The sequence below is a fragment of the Phocoena phocoena genome, chromosome 10, assembly GCF_963924675.1.
Source record: "Phocoena phocoena chromosome 10, mPhoPho1.1, whole genome shotgun sequence".
NCBI classification, from domain to species: Eukaryota; Metazoa; Chordata; class Mammalia; order Artiodactyla; family Phocoenidae; genus Phocoena; species Phocoena phocoena.
In genome coordinates this window covers 57,147,188-57,167,888 of record NC_089228.1, presented here as the reverse complement: position 1 = coordinate 57,167,888, position 20,701 = coordinate 57,147,188, and the positions used below count along the sequence as shown (strand labels likewise).

Below are 20,701 nucleotides of genomic sequence, written 5' to 3'. Positions count from 1 at the left end.
ATCCTTCAGCAGAAACAAAAAAGCAAGAAGGAGAGTAATTCAATACGTATAGTGTAGTGTTTAAATATTACCAATACTTATCCCATTTTAACAGAGTAAATGCTTAATTTTTTCATCTAAGTAATTTCTACAGATAATTCTGTCACGCTGTAAAGACATTTTAGAAATGAAATCTTTAAATGCACAAATTATTATTTTAAAGAGAATTAAAAAGATAAAGGCCTATGTAATTATCTAGAAAAAATATGTTTCTTTTCCTGAATGCTAATTGTAACACACTGGAATGCCATTAGTGTAGACGTGTTAGCAAAAAAGGAATGCCACAACTTATCTCACCATTCCTTTCAAGCAAGTGAGGGTCAGAATGTTTCTTGCCTATATCTGCAAAAGATCGAACAAGGGGAATCCGGCTGGTGAACCTTTTCTCATTCTGATGATGGTGCCTCTTCAGAAGGGCTTCTCTGACATTCTCTCTTATGGACTCGTCCAACTGGCCAGAGGCGATCATGTTGTCCAATACCATATCTAGGCAAAGAAAAAATACATAGATAACAATGATTTTTATTAAATAAACTAATACTTGGATGACTATAACACAGAATAAATCTTAAGTGAAATCTTACCAGAAAAATAAGACTCTTAAATAGCTCTAGAAAGTATCATTCTCTTCTAATATTGAATAATAGATGCATAAAGATAAATATGAACATTATCCAACAAAAATGAACATATTAATAGAGACCCTTATTTAAATAAATACTATTATTTATTGAAAAGCTACTGTTATTCACCAATAGCCTTCCTATATAGTTGAAGGTGCTTTACTGATGATACAATAAATTCTATTGAAATGGATATTCAAATATTGGCTTCCTAAGAAGTGAAGGTATTTTCTTGCTTCACCTCATACTTTTCCTCAAAACTGTAGATGAGTATCTGTACTCATTCATTCAATCATTAACTATTTACTGAGTACCTATTATGTGTTGGGAATACAGCAATTAACTAAGCAGATCAAGTTTCTGTTCTCACTCATCCACAGGTAGAAAAACCAGTAAGAACCTGAATAGATAAAATATGAAGTAATAAGTTTTAGAAAGATGACTATATCAGGCTGTGAGGGAGGTGTGGGAAATGGGGAGATTGATGGCAATGACATTTTATACATTACTGCGGTGCCTGGACTTTTTTTTTTTTTTTTTTTTTTTGCGGTACGCAGGCCTCTCACTGCCGTGGCCTCCCCCGTTGCGGAGCACAGGCTCCGGACACACAGGCTCAGCAGCCATGGCTCACGGGCCCAGCCGCTCCGCGGCATGAGGGATCCTCCTGGACCGGCGCATGAACCCGTGTCCCCTGCGTCGGCAGGAGGACTCCCAACCACTGCGCCACCAGGGAAGTCCTGGACTATTTTTAATTTATAAAGTACATATAAATATTTTTTTAAAGTGGCAGTAACTTGAGATAAAACAGTCAGGCTTTCAAATCTATGATAAGGTTCCTCTGAGAGAAAATTAGATCAACCTAGCAGGTAAACTCTTAACAGCAACACCATGACTACAGGCTACCATACAAATGAACACTGGATTATACATTTACTAAAATATTATATTGTATTATGTGATCATTAAAAGCCAAAGTAAGACATATTGAATATGTCTGAATTCAATATTCCTAATCCTACTCAGTTTTTCAGTCATTTATATAGAACAAGAAAGGACTTTGATAACTTAAGGATTTGCAGCACAAGGTCAAATCTATCAATCTGATAATATCAACGTACTGGTATTTCTAGCCTGAGAAATTCTAATAAATTTACAGTCCTCTTGAAGATCAAATACAATAGTTTTTTGTTTTTATATTGGACAATCTATGATGGTAGTCACATTATCAAATTTATTACTATTGAACTTGATATTGGTTTTGAGCAACTTCAGTTAATGACCAAATAGCTTTATCACAGCTATCTTTTCCTTCTTTCTACCTCCACAGTATCCTTCAATTTTCTCTCCTTCGTTTCCATTGCTACTACCTACCAGACATCAGATCGTCATCACTTCTTGCTTAGACATTCCAAGAGAATAAATGACCTCCTTGCTTCTAATCTCTTCTTATCCAAAGCCACCCTACCTCTTCTTGCCAGAATCCCTGACACACATCGAGATCATACTATTCTCCAACTTAAAAATCACTGAGAGCCAAAATGCCTACCAAATAAAATCCAATTTCTTAACCCAGTAATTCAAGGCTAGTCACAATCCACCTCTAATTTATTTTTCTAACATATCTCAAGAAATCTGTATACTCACAGAGAATTGACTTTTCTGAGATTCATAGCTGTCTATACTTTCTAGACTTTTCTTCCTTCTCTTCCTCCTCTTTAGAATACTTTCTTTTCTCTTGCACCACCCTGCTCCCTATCGCCATGTGTTCAAATTCTATGCATAAGTTGAATAGTTAATGTACTCTCTGTATCTTCCCCAGATACCTTGGTCCAAAAAACAAAGAAACAAAAAGCTCCTTCCTCTGCATTTCCAGAGAACAGACTCCATATCTTGCTTATGGCACTAGTCACTTTCTTCTTGATAACTGTAGTTACATCTCTCTAATTTAATCTTTTAGACTCCAAACTTATCAAAGACAAAAAGGGTTATTTATATGTCTACTCCTCATACTGCCCTGCACAGAATGGAAGCTCAACATGTAACTGTCAAATCAATGGTCTAAAATTCCACTTTATTTTCCTTATTTAAGTATCTCTAACTTCCATACAATTTAACTATAAAGAAGTCACTTTGCTATCACCTGCTATTTCATCAAGAGTGCCTGCTCTCATATCCAGCATGACTGTTCCATTTAGGATGCAACTTCTCAGTTCAAAAAGACTGTGCAAAGAGAGGGTCGCCACGTAAGGCTTACTCCACCGGTCACCACCGTCTTCAACATCCTCTTCAAATTTCAGCCATCTGAAATGTATAATGTGTAACAATATTTTACAAATAATGATTCCATTTGTTTATTTTAATATGATAAACATAAGCTTTTTCTTTTAAACAGAAACAAAGATCACCACCACCAAAACAAAATTTCACTACAAACACATTTTTACAAATTAGGCTAATGGTCTATGTCGATAGGCACAAGTTACCTTTGTAGTTCCTCTTTCTATTCTAGCTATCACTGTAGTAAGTTTACAGAAACAAACTCTGGAATTTCATAGTTTCAGCTTCCAATCTTATTTTAAACTTTAAATATGCAAGACATTGATTTTTCTAACTTGTTTCCTCTAATTAAAGATATTAAAATCTACAGTAACATATTTCCTTTTCTTATATTATGGTATTAAGAATTATTTAAGGAAACAAATTTTGAGAATAAAGATAAAATTTCCAGACAGAAGGAAATTCTCTACTCATTGTTTTAAAATACTGGATGTCTCAATTTCAATTTTATATTCTCATTACAAAAAGAAACCAAGTAAAGGCAGTTAAAAACTGAGAGAGTATCATCACCTGGCAGTTTCTTTCCATTCATACTCTTCTCCATCTCTGTAGCACAGCTCATCCATTTCCGTGAAGAGATCATGGGGAATGTGTTCTTCATCATCATCTTCAGTACCCAGGATGAACTGGACTCTCTGGGATGGTGTGTCTTGACAAAATCAGAATTTAAAAATATACACTCAAAATTTTCCTCAATTAATACAAAGGTAAATTCAAAATTTTGAAAATGAAATGCTTTTCTTATAAATATATTCCATCAGAACAAATTTCTTTTCATTATTATTAAAATACTATAATTCTGGAAGGAAACAAGGACCAACAATCTAGAACAAAAGAATTTCACAGAAAGATCACCTCCACAGATTAAAAAGAAAAATTATATGTTAAAGTCACACTAATCTTTAACAAACTAATATAAATCAAACAAATAACAGTAAGCAACATCCAAAACCAAGAAAACACTATGCATAAGACAGGACCTTTTCCTGACCAAAAATAGATGGAAATGTTAGATAATATAGAACATTTCAAATATTTAGTTAATATGTAGTTAAGTTCAAGAGTAGAAATCCCCAAGTTCAAAAAAAAGGATGAGAAAACTCAAAACTAACTTTTCCTACTATCATGGAGAAGCAAAAGTCTGTCACCTGAGGTTAGGGAGGTAGACAGGTCACTGCCGCTCATGATGTCTGAGTTTTAAACTACTTGTGTGGTACAGGATCCCCAGAGAAATTAGCGTACATTCTAGTCCAGGACAGTTGAAAGCCCCAGGGGTCCCAGAATAAACACTGAAGCATACAACAAGCATCAATTAAAAACAAAATCAAATTCTTCCAAATATAATAGAGGAGGTCAAACTCAAAATTTACATCTAGGTAAACAAACCTCCAGGAACTTATAGCTGCAAGAGGGATATTAAAACAGGTTAAAAAGTAAATTAGAAGGACTTCCTTGGTGGCGCAGTGGTTAAGAATCCACCTGCCAACGCAAGGGACACAGGTTCAAGCCCTGGTCCTGGAAGATCCCACATGCCACGGAGCAACTGTGCCCGCGCGCCACAACTACTGAGCCTGTGCTCTAGAGCCCGCGTGCCACAACTATTGAAGCCCAGGCACCTAGAGCCTGTGCTCCACAATAAGAGAAGCCACCGCAATGAGAAGCCTGTGCACCACAACAGAGTAGCCTCCGCTCGCCGCAACTAGAGAAAGCCCGCGTGCAGCAACGAAGACCCAACACAGCCAAAAATAAATAAATAAATTTATTGGAAAAAAAAGATTAGAAATAAAATTGTTAAAGGAAAAGACAGATATAAGGAGGAGGAGGTTACACAGAATGCATCAATGACAAATAAGACAAAAACACGCAAGGTTAAGAGATATAGAAAACAGAATTAAAAAGTCGCACAAGAAAAACTCCAGAAAGAGGAAAATATAAAGAACAGGGGAAGAGGCAGTATGAAAAACATATCTGAAACGTGTCCAGTATGTACACGACATGGGTCTTCATAATGAAGGAATACTCTAAGACCAATGCAGGACAAACAAAAACACAATGTAACTGAACTTCTTAATATTTGAACCTTTCAACAATTAGGTCTTGCACATCTTTTGTGAAATTCAGCCCCAAGTAATACTTCTGGTGCTATTGTGTTGTTTATTTCAGTTTCTGATTGCTCATTGCTACTATATAGAAATACAGTTGATTCTGTACACTGATTTTGTATCCTGTAACCTTGTTAAACTTACTCAGTTCTGTAGTTTTGTAGATTGCTTAGGATTTGCTACATACACATATGATTCTGTAACTGTGAATAAAAACAATTTTACTTCATTTACTTTCTGGATGTATTTCATTTCTTTCTTGCCTTATTACACTGGCTATGTGTGCCAGTACCATGTTGTACAGAAGCAGTGAGAGAAGACATCCTTGCCTTTTCCCAATTCATAGGGAGAGAACATTCAGTCTTTCACCAGCATTTCTAAATGCTCTATATCACACTGAAGAAGTTTTCTAATATTCTTAGTTTGCAAGGAGATAAAATTCTAGAATAGAATTTAGAAAATTTCTAAATAAATAGAATTTGTTAGATGTAGATAAATAGAATTTATCTAAAGACAGTTTTAACTCCTAGCAAACAAGGGGGGTGGAATTTTGTCAAAGGCTTTTTCTGTCTTATTGATATATGGGTTTTTCTCCTTTATACTATTAATATGTTTATTTACACTGATAGATGTTTAAATTTTAAACCAACCCTGCATTTCCACTTGTTTATCGTATTAATTTCCTATTCCTGCTATTACAAATTTCCACAAACTTGGTGGCTTAAATAACACAAATTTATTCTCTTACAGTTCTGGAGACCGTAAGTCCAAAATGAATTTTACACAGGACTAAAAAATCATGGGCTGGTTCTTTCTGGAGGCTCTAGGGGAAAATCCATTTCCTTACCTTTTCTAGCTTCTGGAGGCTGCCTACATTCCTTAGGTCTGGATGCCTCCTCATTCCATCACTATAACTACTGTCTCCTCTCTGACCTTCTGACTCCTTGTGATGAAATCTGGCCCATCTGCATTAATCCAGCATAATCCCCACTTCTCAAAATCCTTTAACTTAGTCACATCTACAGATGCACTTTTGCCAAATAAGGTTAACATTCACAGGTTCCAGACAGTAGGAATATGGACACTGTGGGGGCCACTATTCAGATTACCACCATCGTGATGTATTATCCCTCTTAAGTATTGCTGGATAAGATATGCTTTTATTTTGTTAAGGATTTCTGAATCTATATTCATGAGAAATAATTAGTGTGTAGTTTTATTCTATTGTAACATCTTCATCAGGTTTTGGTATCAGGGAAATGCTAGATTCACAATATGAATGGGAAAGTGTTCCCTCATCTTCAATTTTCTAGCAGAGTCTGTGTTATTTCTTTCTTATATGTTTGATGCCATTTGGGAGCAAATTTCCATTGTGGGAATGCTTTAGACTACAAATTCAATTTTTTATACATGTAGGATAATCCAAGTTACCCATTTCTGCTTAACAGCATGTATTCCTAAGAAACTTCCCCACTTAATCTGAAGTATCAATTTTGTTGGCATAAAATCATTCATAATATTCCCTCCTTATTCTTTAATATGTAGAATCTGTACTGAAAATTTCTGGTGCTGGTCATTTGTATCTTTTTTTCCCTCACCTGATCAGTCTGGCTATTTAGATTTCTCAATTTTATTGATCTTTTCAAAGAACCAGATTGCAGTCTGATTGATTTTTTGCTACTATTGGTCTGATTTTTATTTTATTCATTTCTGCTTTAATTTTTATTGTTTCCTTTGTTTATTTAGGCTTAATTTGCTCTATTTTTTCCTTCAATTTCTTAAGTTACAAGCTTAAATCATTGATTAGGTCTTTCTTGTTCTGCGTTTTTTAAATTAACTTCTTTATTTAAATTTATTTGTTTGCACTGGGTCTTAGTTGCAACAGGTAGCCTCCTCAGTTAGGGCATGCGAACTCCCGAATTGCCACCTGCGGCATGCATGTGAAATCCAGTTCCTGGACCAGGGATCGAACCTGGGCCCCCTTCACCGGGAGCACAGCGTATCTACCACTGTGCCACCAGGGAAGTCCCTTCTTTTCTACTATAAAAACTAAATACTATACGTTCTTCTCTAAGCACTGCTTTAGCAATATCTAACAAATTCTAATATGTAGGCAGTCCTCACTTTGCACAGTACCATGCTAAATGAAACCTGTGCGTGTCAGAACTGTGTCCTCACTTTGCAAGATTTTCTCTCAATTTTCTGCCTATACCGTGTTTTCGTTTTCTTGAGTTCAACGTATTTTCTAATTTCTGATGTGACTGCATCTTTAACCCATGGGTTACTGAGAAACTTCGTGCTTAATTTCCAAATATCTGGGCATTTTTCATAGTATCTTTTTAGTTTAATTCTATTTGTGGTCAGAGAATACACTTCCAGTCTTTTTAAAGGTATTAAGACTTGCTTTATGGTCTAGAATATGATCTTGGTTAAATCTTCAATATGCAATTGTAAAGAATGTGTATTCTGCTGTGGTTGGGTGAAATGTTCTATGCATGTGACTATCAATCTGACTTACAGTGTTATTTAGGTCTTCTATATCTTTACTGATTTTTTGATAACTTGCTCTATCTATTACTGAGAAAGGAGAGTTGCAATCTCCAGCTATATTTGTGGATTTCTCTCTTCCTCTTTTCAATTTTTTCAGTTTTTGTTTCATGGATTTTGAAGCTGTTGTTATATACATTTAGGACTGTTATGTCTTGGTTTCAGCAGTTTGATTTTTATGTAACTTTGTGCAGTTTATCTTCATGTTTCTTCTCCTTGCGTTTTGCTGAACTCCTTGGACCTGTGAGTTCAGACTTTTTATTAATTTTGGAAATTTTTCTGGCACTCCAATTATACATATGATAGACTACCTGATACTGTCCAACAAATTACTGATGCTGTTTATTGGTCTTCAGCCTTTTTTTGGTTTCATTTTTATTAGTTTCTATCACAATTATCTTCAAAAGTCACTTATCTTTTTTATTCTGTAATTTCAAAGCATCTGTTAATCTTATCTAGTGTAATACTCATTTCAGATATTGCATTTTTCATCTGTATAAGTTCCATGTGGGACTTTCATATATTTGCAGCCTCTCTCTTCTTGAACATATAAAGCATATTTATTATATTGCTTTAACATGCTTGTTTTCGAACTCCATTAACTTTGTGATTTCTGGATCTGCTGTGTTTTTTTTAACATCTTTATTAGAGTATAATTGCTTTACAATGCTGTGTTAGTTTCCGCTTTATAACAAAGTGAGTCAGTTATACATATACATATGTCCCCATATCTCTTCCCTCGTGTCTCCCTCCCTCCCACCGTCCCTATCCCACCCATCTAGGTGGTCACAAAGCACTGAGCTGATCTCCCTCTGATCTCTATGCGGCTGCTTCCCACTAGCTATCTATTTTATGTTAGGTAGTGTATATATGTCCATGCCACTCTCTCACTTTGTCCCAGCTTACCCTTCCCCTCCCCATATCCTCAAGTCCACTCTCTAGTAGGTCTGTGTCTTTATTCCTGTCTTGCCTAAAGGTTATTAATAATCATTTTTTTAAAGATTCCATATATATGTGTTAGCATATGGTATTTTTTTTCCTCTTTCTGACTTAAACTTCACTCTGTATGACAGACTCCAGGTCCATCAACCTCACTACAAATAACTCAATTTAGTTTCTTTTTATGGCTGAGTAATATTTCATTGTATATATGTGCCACACATCTTCTTTATCCATTCATTTGATGATGGACACTTAGGTTGCTTCCATGTCCTAGCTACTGTAAAAAGAGCTGCAATGAACATTTTGGTACATGACTCTTTTTGAATTATGATTTTCATAGGATATATGTCCAGTAGTGAGATTACTAGGTTGTATGGTAGTTCTACTTTTAGTTTAGTTTTTTTTATTCAAACAAAAAGTCACAAAACTTATAATCATCCTCCTCACTTCACTCAGTCCCATATAATTAATTTTTTTCCACCTTGATCTTTTGTTAGAACTTTTATGAATTCATCAGTTTTCCATTAGAGTTCTGAAAATGCTTATTCATTCAGTTCAGCAGTATAGTCAGTTACCAGAAACCTGTACTTTTCAGTCTTTTCCATGAATTCCTTGAAGATGAAACCCTTTAATAGGAACATTTTTGCAAAAGCATCAGAGTACACCCAGAACTCTCTGTAAATGACAAAAGACTTAAAAATGACCATGGTTAAAGATTTGATGGAAGTTCATAATAATGCAATTGACAAGAAAAGTTAGTTAATTCTGAAATATACATTTTAAAGTAATAACTAGAATTATGGCTTTTAACATTATACCAGAACATATAAGATTTTTAGAAATTTCATGTAATGTCTGAAACATTTATATTAACATATTTCCATAAAACTAACCCAAAGAAAGTTTAGTATTAGTTGTTTTTTGTTTGTTTGCTTGCTTTTTTATACTGCAGGTTCTTATTAGTCATTAATTTTATACACATCAGTGTATACATGTCAATCCCAATCGCCCAATTCAGCACACCACCATCCCCACTCCACCATGGTATTCCCCGCTTGGTGTCCATATGTTTGTTCTCTACATCAGTGTCTCAACTCCTGCCCTACAAACTGGCTCATCTGTACCATTTTTCTAGGTTCCACATACATGCATTAATATACGACATTTGTTTTTCTCTTTCTGACTTACTTCACTCTGTATGACAGCCTCTAGATTAATCCACGTCTAAACAAATGACAATTTCGTTCCTTTTTATGGCTGAGTAATATTCCATTGTATATATGTACCACAATTTCTTTATCCATTCGTCTGTCGATGGGCATTTAGGTTGCTTCCATGATCTGCCTATTGTAAATAGTGCTGCAATGGACATTGGGGAGCATGTGTCTTTTTGAATTATGGTTTTCTCTGGGTATATATGCCCAGTAGTGAGATTGCTGCATCACATGGTAATTCTATTTTTAGTTTTTTAAGGAACCTCCATAGTGGCTGTATCAATTTACACTCCCACCAGTGCAAGAAGATTCCCTTTTCTCCACACCCTTTCCAGCATTTGTTGTTTGTAGATTTTCTGATGATGCCCATTCTAACTGGTGTGAGGTAATACCTCATTGTAGTTTTGATTTGCATTTCTCTAATAATTAGTGATGTAGAGCAGCTTTCCATGTGCTTCTTGGCCATCTGTATGTCTTCCTTGGAGAAATATCTTTTTAGGTCTTCTGCCCACTTTTTGATTGCATTGTTTCTTTAATAGAGCTGCATGAGCTGTTTATATATTTTGGAGATTAATCCTTTGTCCGTTGATTCGTTTGCAAATATTTTCTCCCATTCTGAGGGTTGTTTCTTCATCTTGTTTATGGTTTCCTCTGCTGTGCAAAAGCTGTGAAGTTTCATGAGGTCCCATTTGTTTATTTTTGTTTTAATTTCCATTACTGTAGGAGGTGGATCAAAAAAGATCTTGCTGTGATTTATGTCAAAGAGTGTTCTTCCTATGTTTTGCTCTAAGAGTTTTATAGTGTCCGGTCTTACATTTAGGTCTCAAATCCATTTTGAGTTTATTTTTATTGTTAGGGAGGGTTCTAGTTTCATTCTTTTATATGTAGCTGTCCAGTTTTCCCAGCACCACTTATTGAAGAGACTGTCTTTTCTCCATTGTATATCTCTGCCTCCTTTGTCATAGATTACTTGACCATAGGTGCATGGGTTTATCTCTGGGCTCTCCATCTTGTCCCATTGATCTACATTTCATTTTTGTGCCAGTACCATATTGTCTTGATGACTGTAGCTTTGTAGTATAGTCTGAAGTCAGGGAGTCTGATTCCTCCAGCTCCATTTTTTTCCTTCAAGGTTGCTTTGGCTATTAAGGGACTTTTGTGTCTCCATACAAATTTTAAGAATTTTAGTTCTACTTCTATAAAAAATGCCATTGGTAATTTGATAGGGATTGCATTGAATCTGTAGATTGCTTTGGGTAGTATAGTCATTTTCACAATATTGATTATTCCAATCCAGGAACATGGTAATGTCTCTCCAACTGTTTGTATCGTCTTTAATTTCTTTCATCAGTGTCTTATAGTTTTCTGCATACAGGTCTTTTGTCTCCCTAGCTAGTTTAATGCTTGGTGTTTTATTCTTTTTGTTGCAATGGTAAATGGAAGTGTTTCCACAATTTCTCTTTCAGATTTTTCATCATTAGTGTATAGGAATACAAGAGATTTCTGTGCATTAATTTTGGACCCTGCAACTTTACCAAATTCATTGATTATAGTAGTTTTCTGGAGGCATTTTTAGGATTCTCTATGTATAGTATCATGTCATCTGAAAACAGTGACAGTTTTACTTCTTCCTTTCCAATTTGTATTCCTTTTATTTCTTTTTCTTCTCTGATTGCCGTGGGTAGGACTTCCAAAACTATGTTGAATAATAGTGGTGAGAGTGGACATCCTTGTCTCGTTCCTGATCTTAGAGGAGATGCTTTCAGTTTTTCACCATTGAGAAGGATGTTGGCTGTGGCTTTGTCATATATGGCCTTTGTATGTTGAGGCAGGTTCCCTCTATGCCCACCTTCTGGAGAGTTTTTATCATAAATGTGTGCTGAATTTTGTCAAAAGCTTTTTCCGCATCTGTTGAAATGATCATATGGTTTTTATTCTTCAATTTGTTAATATGGTGTATCACACTGACTGATTTGCGTATATTGAAGAATCCTTGCATCACTGGGATAAATCCCACTTGATCATGTTGTATGATCCATTTAATGTGTTGTTGGATTCTGTTTGCTAGTATTTTGTTGAGGATTTTGCATCTATACTCATCAGTAATATTGGTCTGTAATTTCCTTTTTATGTGGTACCTTTGTCTGGTTTTGGTATCAGGGTGATGGTGGTCTCATAGAATGACTTTGGGAGTGTTCCTTCCTCTGCAATTTTATGGAAGAGTTTGACAAGGACGGGTGTTAGCTCTTCTCTCAATGTTTGATAGAATTCACCTGTGAAGCCATCTGATCCAGGACTTTTGTTTCTTGGAAGATTTTTAATCACAGTTTCAATTTCATTACTTGTGATTGGTCTGTTCATATTTTCGGTTTCTTCCTGGCTCAGTCTTGGAAGGTTATATCTTTCTGAGAATTTGTCAATTTCTTCCAGGTTGTCCATTTTTTTGGCACAGAGTTGCTACTAGCAGTCTCTTAGGATGCTCTGTATTTCTGTGGTGTCTGTTGTAACTTCTCCTTTACATTTCTAATTTTATTGATGAGTCCTCTCCCTCTTTTTTTTTTGAGTCTGGCTAAAGGTTTATCAATTTTGTTTATCTTCTCAAAGAACCAGGCTTTAGTTTTATTGATCTTTGTTATTGCTTTCTTTGTTTCTAGTTCATTTATTTCTGCTCTGCTCTTTGTGATTTCTTTCCTTCTACTAACTTTGGGTTTTGTTTCTCCTTCTTTCTCTAGTTCCTTTAGGTGTAAGGATAGATTGTTTACTTGAGATTTTTCTTGTTTCTTGAGGTAACACTGTATTCCCATAAACTTCTCTCTTAGAACTGCTTTTGCTGCATCCCATAGGTTTTGGATCGTCGTGTTTCCATTGTCATTTGTCTCTAGGTATTTTTTGATTTCCTCTTTATTTCTTCACTGCTCTCTTGGTTGTTTAGAAACGTATTGTTTAGCCTCCATGTGTTTGTGTTTTTTACGTTTTTTCCCCTGTAATTCGTTTCTAATGTCATAGAGTTGTGGTCGGAAAAGATGCTTGATATGATTTCAATTTTCTTAAATTTACTGAGGACTGATTTGTGAACCAAGATGTGATCTATCCTGGAGAATGTTCTGTGTGCACTTGAGAAGAAAGTGTAATCTGCTGTTTTGGGATGGAACGTCCTATAAATATCAATTAAATCTATCTGGTCTATTGTGTCATTTAAAGCTTCTGCTTCCTTATCTATTTTCATTTTGGATGATCTGTCCATTGGTGTTAAGTGAGGTGTTAAAGTCCCCCACTATTATTGTGTTACTGTCGATTTCCTCTTTTAGAGCTGTTAGCAGTTGCCTTATGTATTGAGGTGCTCCTATGTTGGGTGCATATATAATCGTTATATCTTCTTCTTGGATTGATCCCTTGATCATTATGTAGTGTCCTTCCTTGTCTCTTATAACATTCTTTATTTTAAAGCCTATTTTATCTGATATGAGTATTGCTACTCCAGCTTTCTTCTGATTTCCATTTGCATGGAATATCTTTTTTCATCCCCTCACTTTCATTCTGAATGTGTCCCTAGGTCTGAAGTGGGTCGCTTGTAGACAGCATATATGTGGGTCTTTTTCTTTGTATCCATTCAGCAAGCCTGTGTCTTTTGGTTGGAGCATTTAATCCATTCACGTTTAAGGTAATTATCGATATGTATGTTCCTGTGACCATTTTCTTAATTGTTTTGGGTTTGTTTTTGTAGGTCCTTTTCCTCTCTTGTGTTTCCACTTAGAGAAGTTCCTTTAGCATTTGTTGTAGAGCTGGTTTGGTGGTGCTGAATTCTCTTACAGTTTGCTTGTCTGTAAAGCTTTTGATTTCTCTATCGAAACTGAATGAGATCCTTGCCGGGTAGAGTAATCTTGGTTGTAGGTTCTTCTGTTTCATCACTTTAAGTATATAATGTCACTCCCTTCTGGCTTCTAGAGTTTCTGCTGAGAAATAAGCTGTTAACCTTATGGGAGTTCCCTTGTATGTTATTTTTCGTTTTTCCCTTGCTGCTTTCAATAACTTTTCTTTGTCTTTAATTTTTGCCAATATGATTATTATGTGTCTCGGCATGTTTCTCCTTGGGTTTATCCTGTATGGGACTCGCTGTGCTTCCTGGACTTGGGTGGCTATTTCCTTTCCCATGTTAGGGAAGTTTTCAACTATAATCTCTTCAAATATTTTCTCTGGTCCTTTCTCTCTTTCTTCTCCTTCTGGGACCCCTATAATGCAAATGTTGTTTTATCTAATGTTGCCCCAGAGGTCTCTTAGGCTGTCTTCACTTCTTTTCATTCTTTTTTCTTTACTCTCTTCCACAGCAGTGAATTCCAGCATTTTGTCTTCCAGGTCACTTATCCGTTCTTCTACCTCAGTTATTCTGCTATTGATTCCTTCTAGTGTAGTTTTCACTTCAGTTATTTTATTGTTCATCTCTGTTTTTCCTTTAATTCTTCTAGGTCTTTGTTAAACATTTCTTGCATCTTTTCAATTTTTGCCTCCATTCTTTTCTGAGGTCCTGGATCATCTTCACTATCATTATTCTGAATTCTTTTTCTGGAAGGTTGCCTATCTCCATTTCATTTAGTTGTTTTTCTGGGGTTTTATCTTGTTCCTTCATCTGGTACATAGCCCTCTGCCTTTTTGTCTTGTCTATCTTTCTGTGAATGTGGTTTTTGTTCTACAGGCTGCAGGATTGTAGTTCTTGCTTCTGCTGTCTGCCCTCTGGTGGATGAGGCTAAACGATTGATGGGAGGGACTGGTGGTGGGTAGAGCTGACTGTTGCTCTGGTGGGCGGAGCTCAGTACAACTTTAATCCACTTGACTGTTGATGGGTGGGGCTGGGTTCACCATCTGTTCATTGTTTGGCCTGAGGCAACCCAACACTGGAGCCTACTTGGGCTCTTTGGTGGGGCTAATGACAGACTCTGGGAGGGCTCATGCCAAGGAGTACTTCCCAGAACTTCTACTGTCAGTGTCCTTGTCCCCACGGTGAGCCACAACCCCCCTTCCCTGCCTCTGCAGGAGATCCTCCATCGCCAGCAAGTAGGTCTGGTTCACTCTCCCCTGGGGTCACTGCTCCTTCCCCTCGGTCCCGATGCACACAGTACTTTTTGTGTGTCCTCCAAGAGTGCAGTCTCTGTTTCCCCCAGTCCTGTCAAAGTCCTGCAGTCAATTGCCACTAGGCTTCAAATTCTGATTCTCTAGGAATTCCTCCTCCTGTTGCCAGACCCATAGGTTGGGAAGCCTGACATGAGGCTCAGAACCTTCACTCCAGTGGGTGGACTTCTGTGGTATAAGTGTTCTCCACTCTGTGAGTCACCCACCCACCAGTTATGGGACTTGATTTTACTGTGATTGCACCCATCCTACCGTCTCATTGTGGCTTCTCCTTTGTCTTTGGATGTGGGGTATCTTTCTTGGTGAGTTCCAGTGTCTTCCTGTCAATGATTGTCCAGCAGCCAGTTGTGATTCTGGTGTTCTCCCAAGAAGGAGTGAGAGCACGTCCTTCTACTCTGCCACCTTGGTTCCTCCCCTACTTTTAGATTTTAAGGAACCTCCATAATGTTTTCCATACTAGCTGTATCAATTTACACTCCCACCAACAGCGCAAGAGGGTTCCCTTTTCTCCACACTCTCTCCAGCACTGTAGATTTCTTGATGATGGCCATTCTGACCAGTGTGAGATATCCCACTATAGTTTTGATTTGCATTTTCTAATTATTAATGATGTTGAGCACTCTTTCATATGTTTGTTGGCAATCTGTATATCTTCTTTGGAGAAATGTCTATTTAGGTCTTCTGCCCATTTTTGGATTGGGTTGTTTGCTTTTTTGATACTGAGTTGCATAAGCTGCTGGTAAATTTTGAAGATTAATCCTTTGCAAGTTGCTTCAATCGCAAATATTTTCTCCCATTCAGAGGGTTGTCTTTTAGTCTTGTTTATGGTTTCCTTTGCTGTGCAAAAGCTTTCAAATTTCATTAGGTCCCATTTGTTTATTTTTCTTTTTATTTCCATTTCTCTAGGAGGTGGGTCAAAAAGGATCTTGCTGTGATTTATGTCATAGAGTGTTCTGCCTATGTTTTCCTCTAAGAGTTTTATAGTGTCTGGCATTACATTTAGGTCTTTACACCATTTTGAGTTTACCTTTGTGTATGGTGTTAGGGAGTGTTCTAATTTCATTCTTTTACATGTAGCTGTCCAGTTTTCCCAGCACCACTTATTGAAGAGGTTGTCTTTCTCCATTGTATATTCTGGCCTCCTTTATCAAAGATAAGGTGAGCATATGTGCATTGGTTTATCTCTGGACTTTCTATCCTGTACCATGGATCTGTATTTCTGTTTTTGTGCCAGTACCATACTGTCTTGATTACTGTAGCTTTGTAGTATAGTCTGAAGTCAGGGAGCCTGATTCCTCCAACTCCGTTTTTCGTTCTCAATTTTGCGTTTCCATACAAATTGTGAATTTGTTGTTCTAGTTCTGTGAAAAATACCAGTGGTAGTTTGATAGGGATTGCATTGAATCTGTAGATTGCTTTGGGTAGTATACTCATTTTGACAATGTTGATTCTTCCAATCCAAGAGCATGGTATATCTCTCTATCTATTTGCATCATATTTAATATCTTTCATCAGTGTCTTAAATTTTCTGCATACAGGTCTTTTGTCTCCTTAGGTAGGTTTATTCCTAGATATGTTATTCTTTTTGTTGCAATGGTAAATGGGACTGTTTTCTTAATTTCAATTTCAGATTTTTCATCATTAGTGTATAGGTATGCAAGAGATTTGTGTGCATTAATTTTGCATCCTTCTAATTTACAAAATTCATTGATTAGATCTACTAGTTTTCTGGTAGCATCTTTAGGATTCTCTAGGTATATGGCATCTGCAAACAGTGACAACTTTACTTCTTCTTTTATGATTTGGACTCCTTTTATTTCTTTTTCTTCTCTGATTGCTGTGGCTAAAACTTCCAAAACTATGTTGAATAATAGTGGTGAGAGTGGGCAACCTTGTCTTGTTCCTGTTCTTAGTGGACATGGCGTCAGTTTTTTACCATTGAGGACGATGTTGACTATGGGTTTGTCATATATGGCCTTTATTATGTTGAGGAAAGTTCCCTCTATGCCTACTTTCTGCAGGGTTTTTATCATAAATGGGTGCTGAATTTTGTCGAATGCTTTCTCTGCATCTACTGAGATGATCATATGGTTTTTCTCCTTCAATTTCTTAATATGGTGTATCACAATGACTGATTTGTGTATATTGAAGAATTCCTGCATTCCTGAGATAAACCTCACTTGATCATGCTGTATGATCCTTTGAATGTGCTGTTGGATTATGTTTGCTAGTATTCTGTTGAGGAGTTTTGCATCTATGTTCATCACTGACATTGGCCTGTAGTTTTCTTTGGGACATCGTTGTTTGGTTTTGGTATCAGGGTGATGGTGGCCTCGTATGAGTTTGGGAATGTTCTTCCCTCTGCTATATTTTGGAACAGTTTGAGAAGGATAGGTTTTAGTTCTTCTCTAAATGTTTGATAGATTTCACCTGTGAAGCCATCTGGTCCTGGGCTTTTGTTTGTTGCAAGATTTTTAATCACAGTTTCAATTTCAGTGCTTGTGATTGGTCTGTTCATATTTTCTATTTCTTCCTGGTTCAGTCTCGGAAGGTTGTGCATTTCTAAGAATTTGTCCAGGGCTTCCTTGGTGGTACAGTGGTTGAGAATATGCCTGCTAATGCAGGGGACACGTGTTCAAGCCCTGGTCTGGGAGATCCCACATGCCGCAGAGCAACTAGGCCCGCGAGCCACAACTACTGAGCCTCCGCGTCTAGAGCCTGTGCTCCACAACAAGACGCCGTGATAGTGAGAGGCCCGCGCATCGCGATGAAGAGTGGCCTCCACTTGCCACAACTAGAGAAAGGCCTTGCACAGAAATGAAGACCCAACACAGCCAAAAATAAAAAAAAAATTTTAATTAAAAAAAAAAAAGAATTTGTCCATTTCTTCCAGGTTGTCCATTTTATTGGCATATAGTTGCTTTTAGTAATCTCCCATGATCCTTTGTATTTCTGCAATGTCAGTTGTTACTTCTCTCTTCTCATTTCTAATTCTATTGATTTGAGTCTTCTCCCTTTTTTTTTTGATGCATCTGGCTAATAGTTTATCAATTTTATCTTCTCAAAGAACCAGCTTTTATTTTTATTGATCTTTGCTATTGTTTCCTTTATTTCTTTTTCATTTATTTCTGATGTGATCTTTATTATGTCTTTCCTTCTGCTAATTTTGGTGTTTTTTTGTTCTTTCTCTAATTGCTTTAGGTGTAAGGTTAGGTTGATTATTTGAGATATTTCTTGTTCTTAAGGTAGGATAGTATTGCTATAAACTTCCGTCTTAAAACTGCTTTTGCTGCATCCCATAGGTTTTGGGTCTTGGGTCATGGTGTTTTCATTGTCATTTGTTTCTAGGTATTTTTTTTGATTTACTCTTTGATTTCTTGAGTGATCTCTTGGTTATTAGTGTATTGTTTAGCCTCCATGTGTTTGTATTTTACAGATTCTGTCTTGTAATTGATATCTAGTCTCACAGCACTGTGGTTGGAAAAGATACTTGATACGATTTCAATTTTCTTAAATTTACCCAGTTTTCATTTGTGACCCAAGAAGATATGATCTATCCTGGAGAATGTTCCATGAGCACTTGAGAAGAATGTGTATTCTGTTGTTTCTGGATGGAATGTCCTATAATTATCAATTAAGCCCATCTTCTTTAATGCATCATTTAAAGCTTGTGTTTCCTTATTTATTCTCATTTTGGATGATCTGTCCATTGGTGAAAATGGGGTGCTAAGTCCCCTACTATGATTGTGTTACTGTCAATTTACCTTTTATGTCTGTTAGTATTTGCCTTATGTATTGAGATGCTATGTTGGGTGTATAAATATTTACAATTGTTATATCTTCTTGGATTGATCCCCTGATCATTATGTAGTGTCCTTCTTTGTCTGTTGTAATAGTGTTTGTGTTAAAGTCTATTTTGTCTGATATGAGAATTGCTACTCCAGCTTTCTTTTGATTTCCATTTGCATGGAATATCTTTTTCCATCCCCTCACTTTCAGTCTGTATGTGTCCCTAGGACTGAAGTGGGTCGCTTGTAGACAGCATATATACAGGTCTTGTTTTTGTATCCATTCAGCCAGTCTATATCTTTTGGTTGGAGCATTTAATCCATTTACCTTTAAGGTAATTATTGATATGTATGTTCGTATTACTATTTTTTTAATTGTTTTGGGTTTGTTACTGTAGGTCTTTTCCTTCTCTTGTTTTCCTACCTAGAGAAGTTCCTTTAGCATTTGTTGTAAAGCTGGTTTGGTGGTGCTGAACTCTCTCAGCTTTTGCTCGTCTGTAAAGCTTTTAATTTCTCCATCAAATTTGAATGAGATCCTTACTGGGTAGCGTAATCTTGGTTGTAGGTTTTTCTCCTTCATCAGTTTAAATATGTCCTGCCACTCCCTTCAGGCTTGCAGAGTTTCTGCTGAAAGATTAGCTGTTAACCTTATGGGGATTCCCTTGTGTGTTATTTGTTGTTTTTCCCTTGCTGCTTTTAATGTTTTCTTTGTCTTTAATTTTTGATAGTTTGATTAATATGTGTCTTGGTGTGTTTCTCCTTGGATTTATGCTGTATGGGACTCTCTGTGCTTCCTGGACTTGATTAACTATTTCATTTCCCATTTTAGGGAAGCTTTCAACTATAATCTCTTCAAATATTTTCTCAGTCCCTTTCTTTTTCTCTTCTCCTTTTGGGACCCCTATAATTCGAATGTTTGCACGCTTAATGTTGTCTCAGAGGTCTCTGAGATGGTCCTCAATTCTTTTCATTCTTTTTCCTTTATTCTGCTCTGCAGTAGTTATTTCCACTATTTTATCTTCCAGGTCACTTATCTGTTCTTCTGCCTCAGTTATTCTGCTATTGATCCCTTCTAGAGAATTTTTAATTTCATTTATTGTGTTGTTCATCACTGTTTGTTTGCTCTTTAGTTCTTCTAGGACCTTGTTAAACTTTTCTTGTATTTTCTCCATTCTATTTCCAAGATTTTGGATCATCTTTACTGTCATTTTTCTGAATTCTTTTTCAGGTAGACTGCCTATTTCCTCTTCATTTGTTAGGTCTGGTGGGTTTTTATCTTGCTCCTTCATCTGCTGTGTGTTTCTCTGTCTTCTCATTTTGCTTAACTTACTGTGTTTGGGGTCTCCTTTTCGCAGGCTGCACGTTCGTAGTTCCCATTATTTTTGGTGTCTGTTCCCAGTGGCTAAGGTTGGTTCAGTGGGTTGTGTAGGCTTCCTGGTGGAGGGGACTAGTGCCTGTATTCTGGTGGATGAGGCTGGATCTTGTCTTTCTGGTGGGCAGGTCCATGTCTGGTGGTGCGTTTTCGGGTGTTTGTGGCCTTATTATGATTTTAGGAAGCCTCTCTGTTAATGGATGGGGTTGTGTTCCTGTTTTGCTAGTTGTTTGGCATAGGGTGTCCAGTCCTGTTGCTTTCTGGTCGTTGAGTGGAGCTGGGTCTTGGCGTTGAGATGGATATCTCTGGGAGACTTTCGCCCTTTGATATTACGTGGAGCTGAGAGGTCTCTTGTTGACCCGTGTCCTGAACTTGGCTCTCCCACCTCAGAGGCACAGCCCTGACACCTGGCTGGACCATCAAGAGCCTGTCATCCATATGGCTCAGAATAAAAGGGAGGGAAAAAAAGAAAGACGAAGATAAAATAAAATAATGTAAAAGAAAATAAAGTTATTAAAATAAAAAAGATTTAAAAAATTTTTTTAAGAAAAAAAGAAAGAAGAGAGCAACCAAACCAAAAAACAAATCCACCAATGATAACAAGTGCTGAAAA

At 36.7% G+C, this 20,701-nt stretch overlaps 1 protein-coding gene across 5 annotated transcripts in view; it reads right to left on the bottom strand.

Annotated features, from left to right (window-relative positions):
- The window catches only part of SLC4A7 (solute carrier family 4 member 7), an 87,054-nt gene that overhangs the window by 50,306 nt on the left and 16,047 nt on the right, over positions 1-20,701 (bottom strand). For 4 of the 5 annotated variants that reach the window (XM_065886200.1, XM_065886202.1, XM_065886203.1 and 1 more), the window contains exons 4-6: positions 3,510-3,648; positions 2,803-2,963; positions 337-525 (exon numbers count right to left, since the gene is read on the bottom strand). In XM_065886200.1, the coding sequence (XP_065742272.1) occupies positions 337-525; positions 2,803-2,963; positions 3,510-3,648 (489 nt within the window). The remainder of the gene's footprint in view (positions 1-336; positions 526-2,802; positions 2,964-3,509; positions 3,649-20,701) is intronic. The other variant, XM_065886201.1, reaches the window with a different exon arrangement.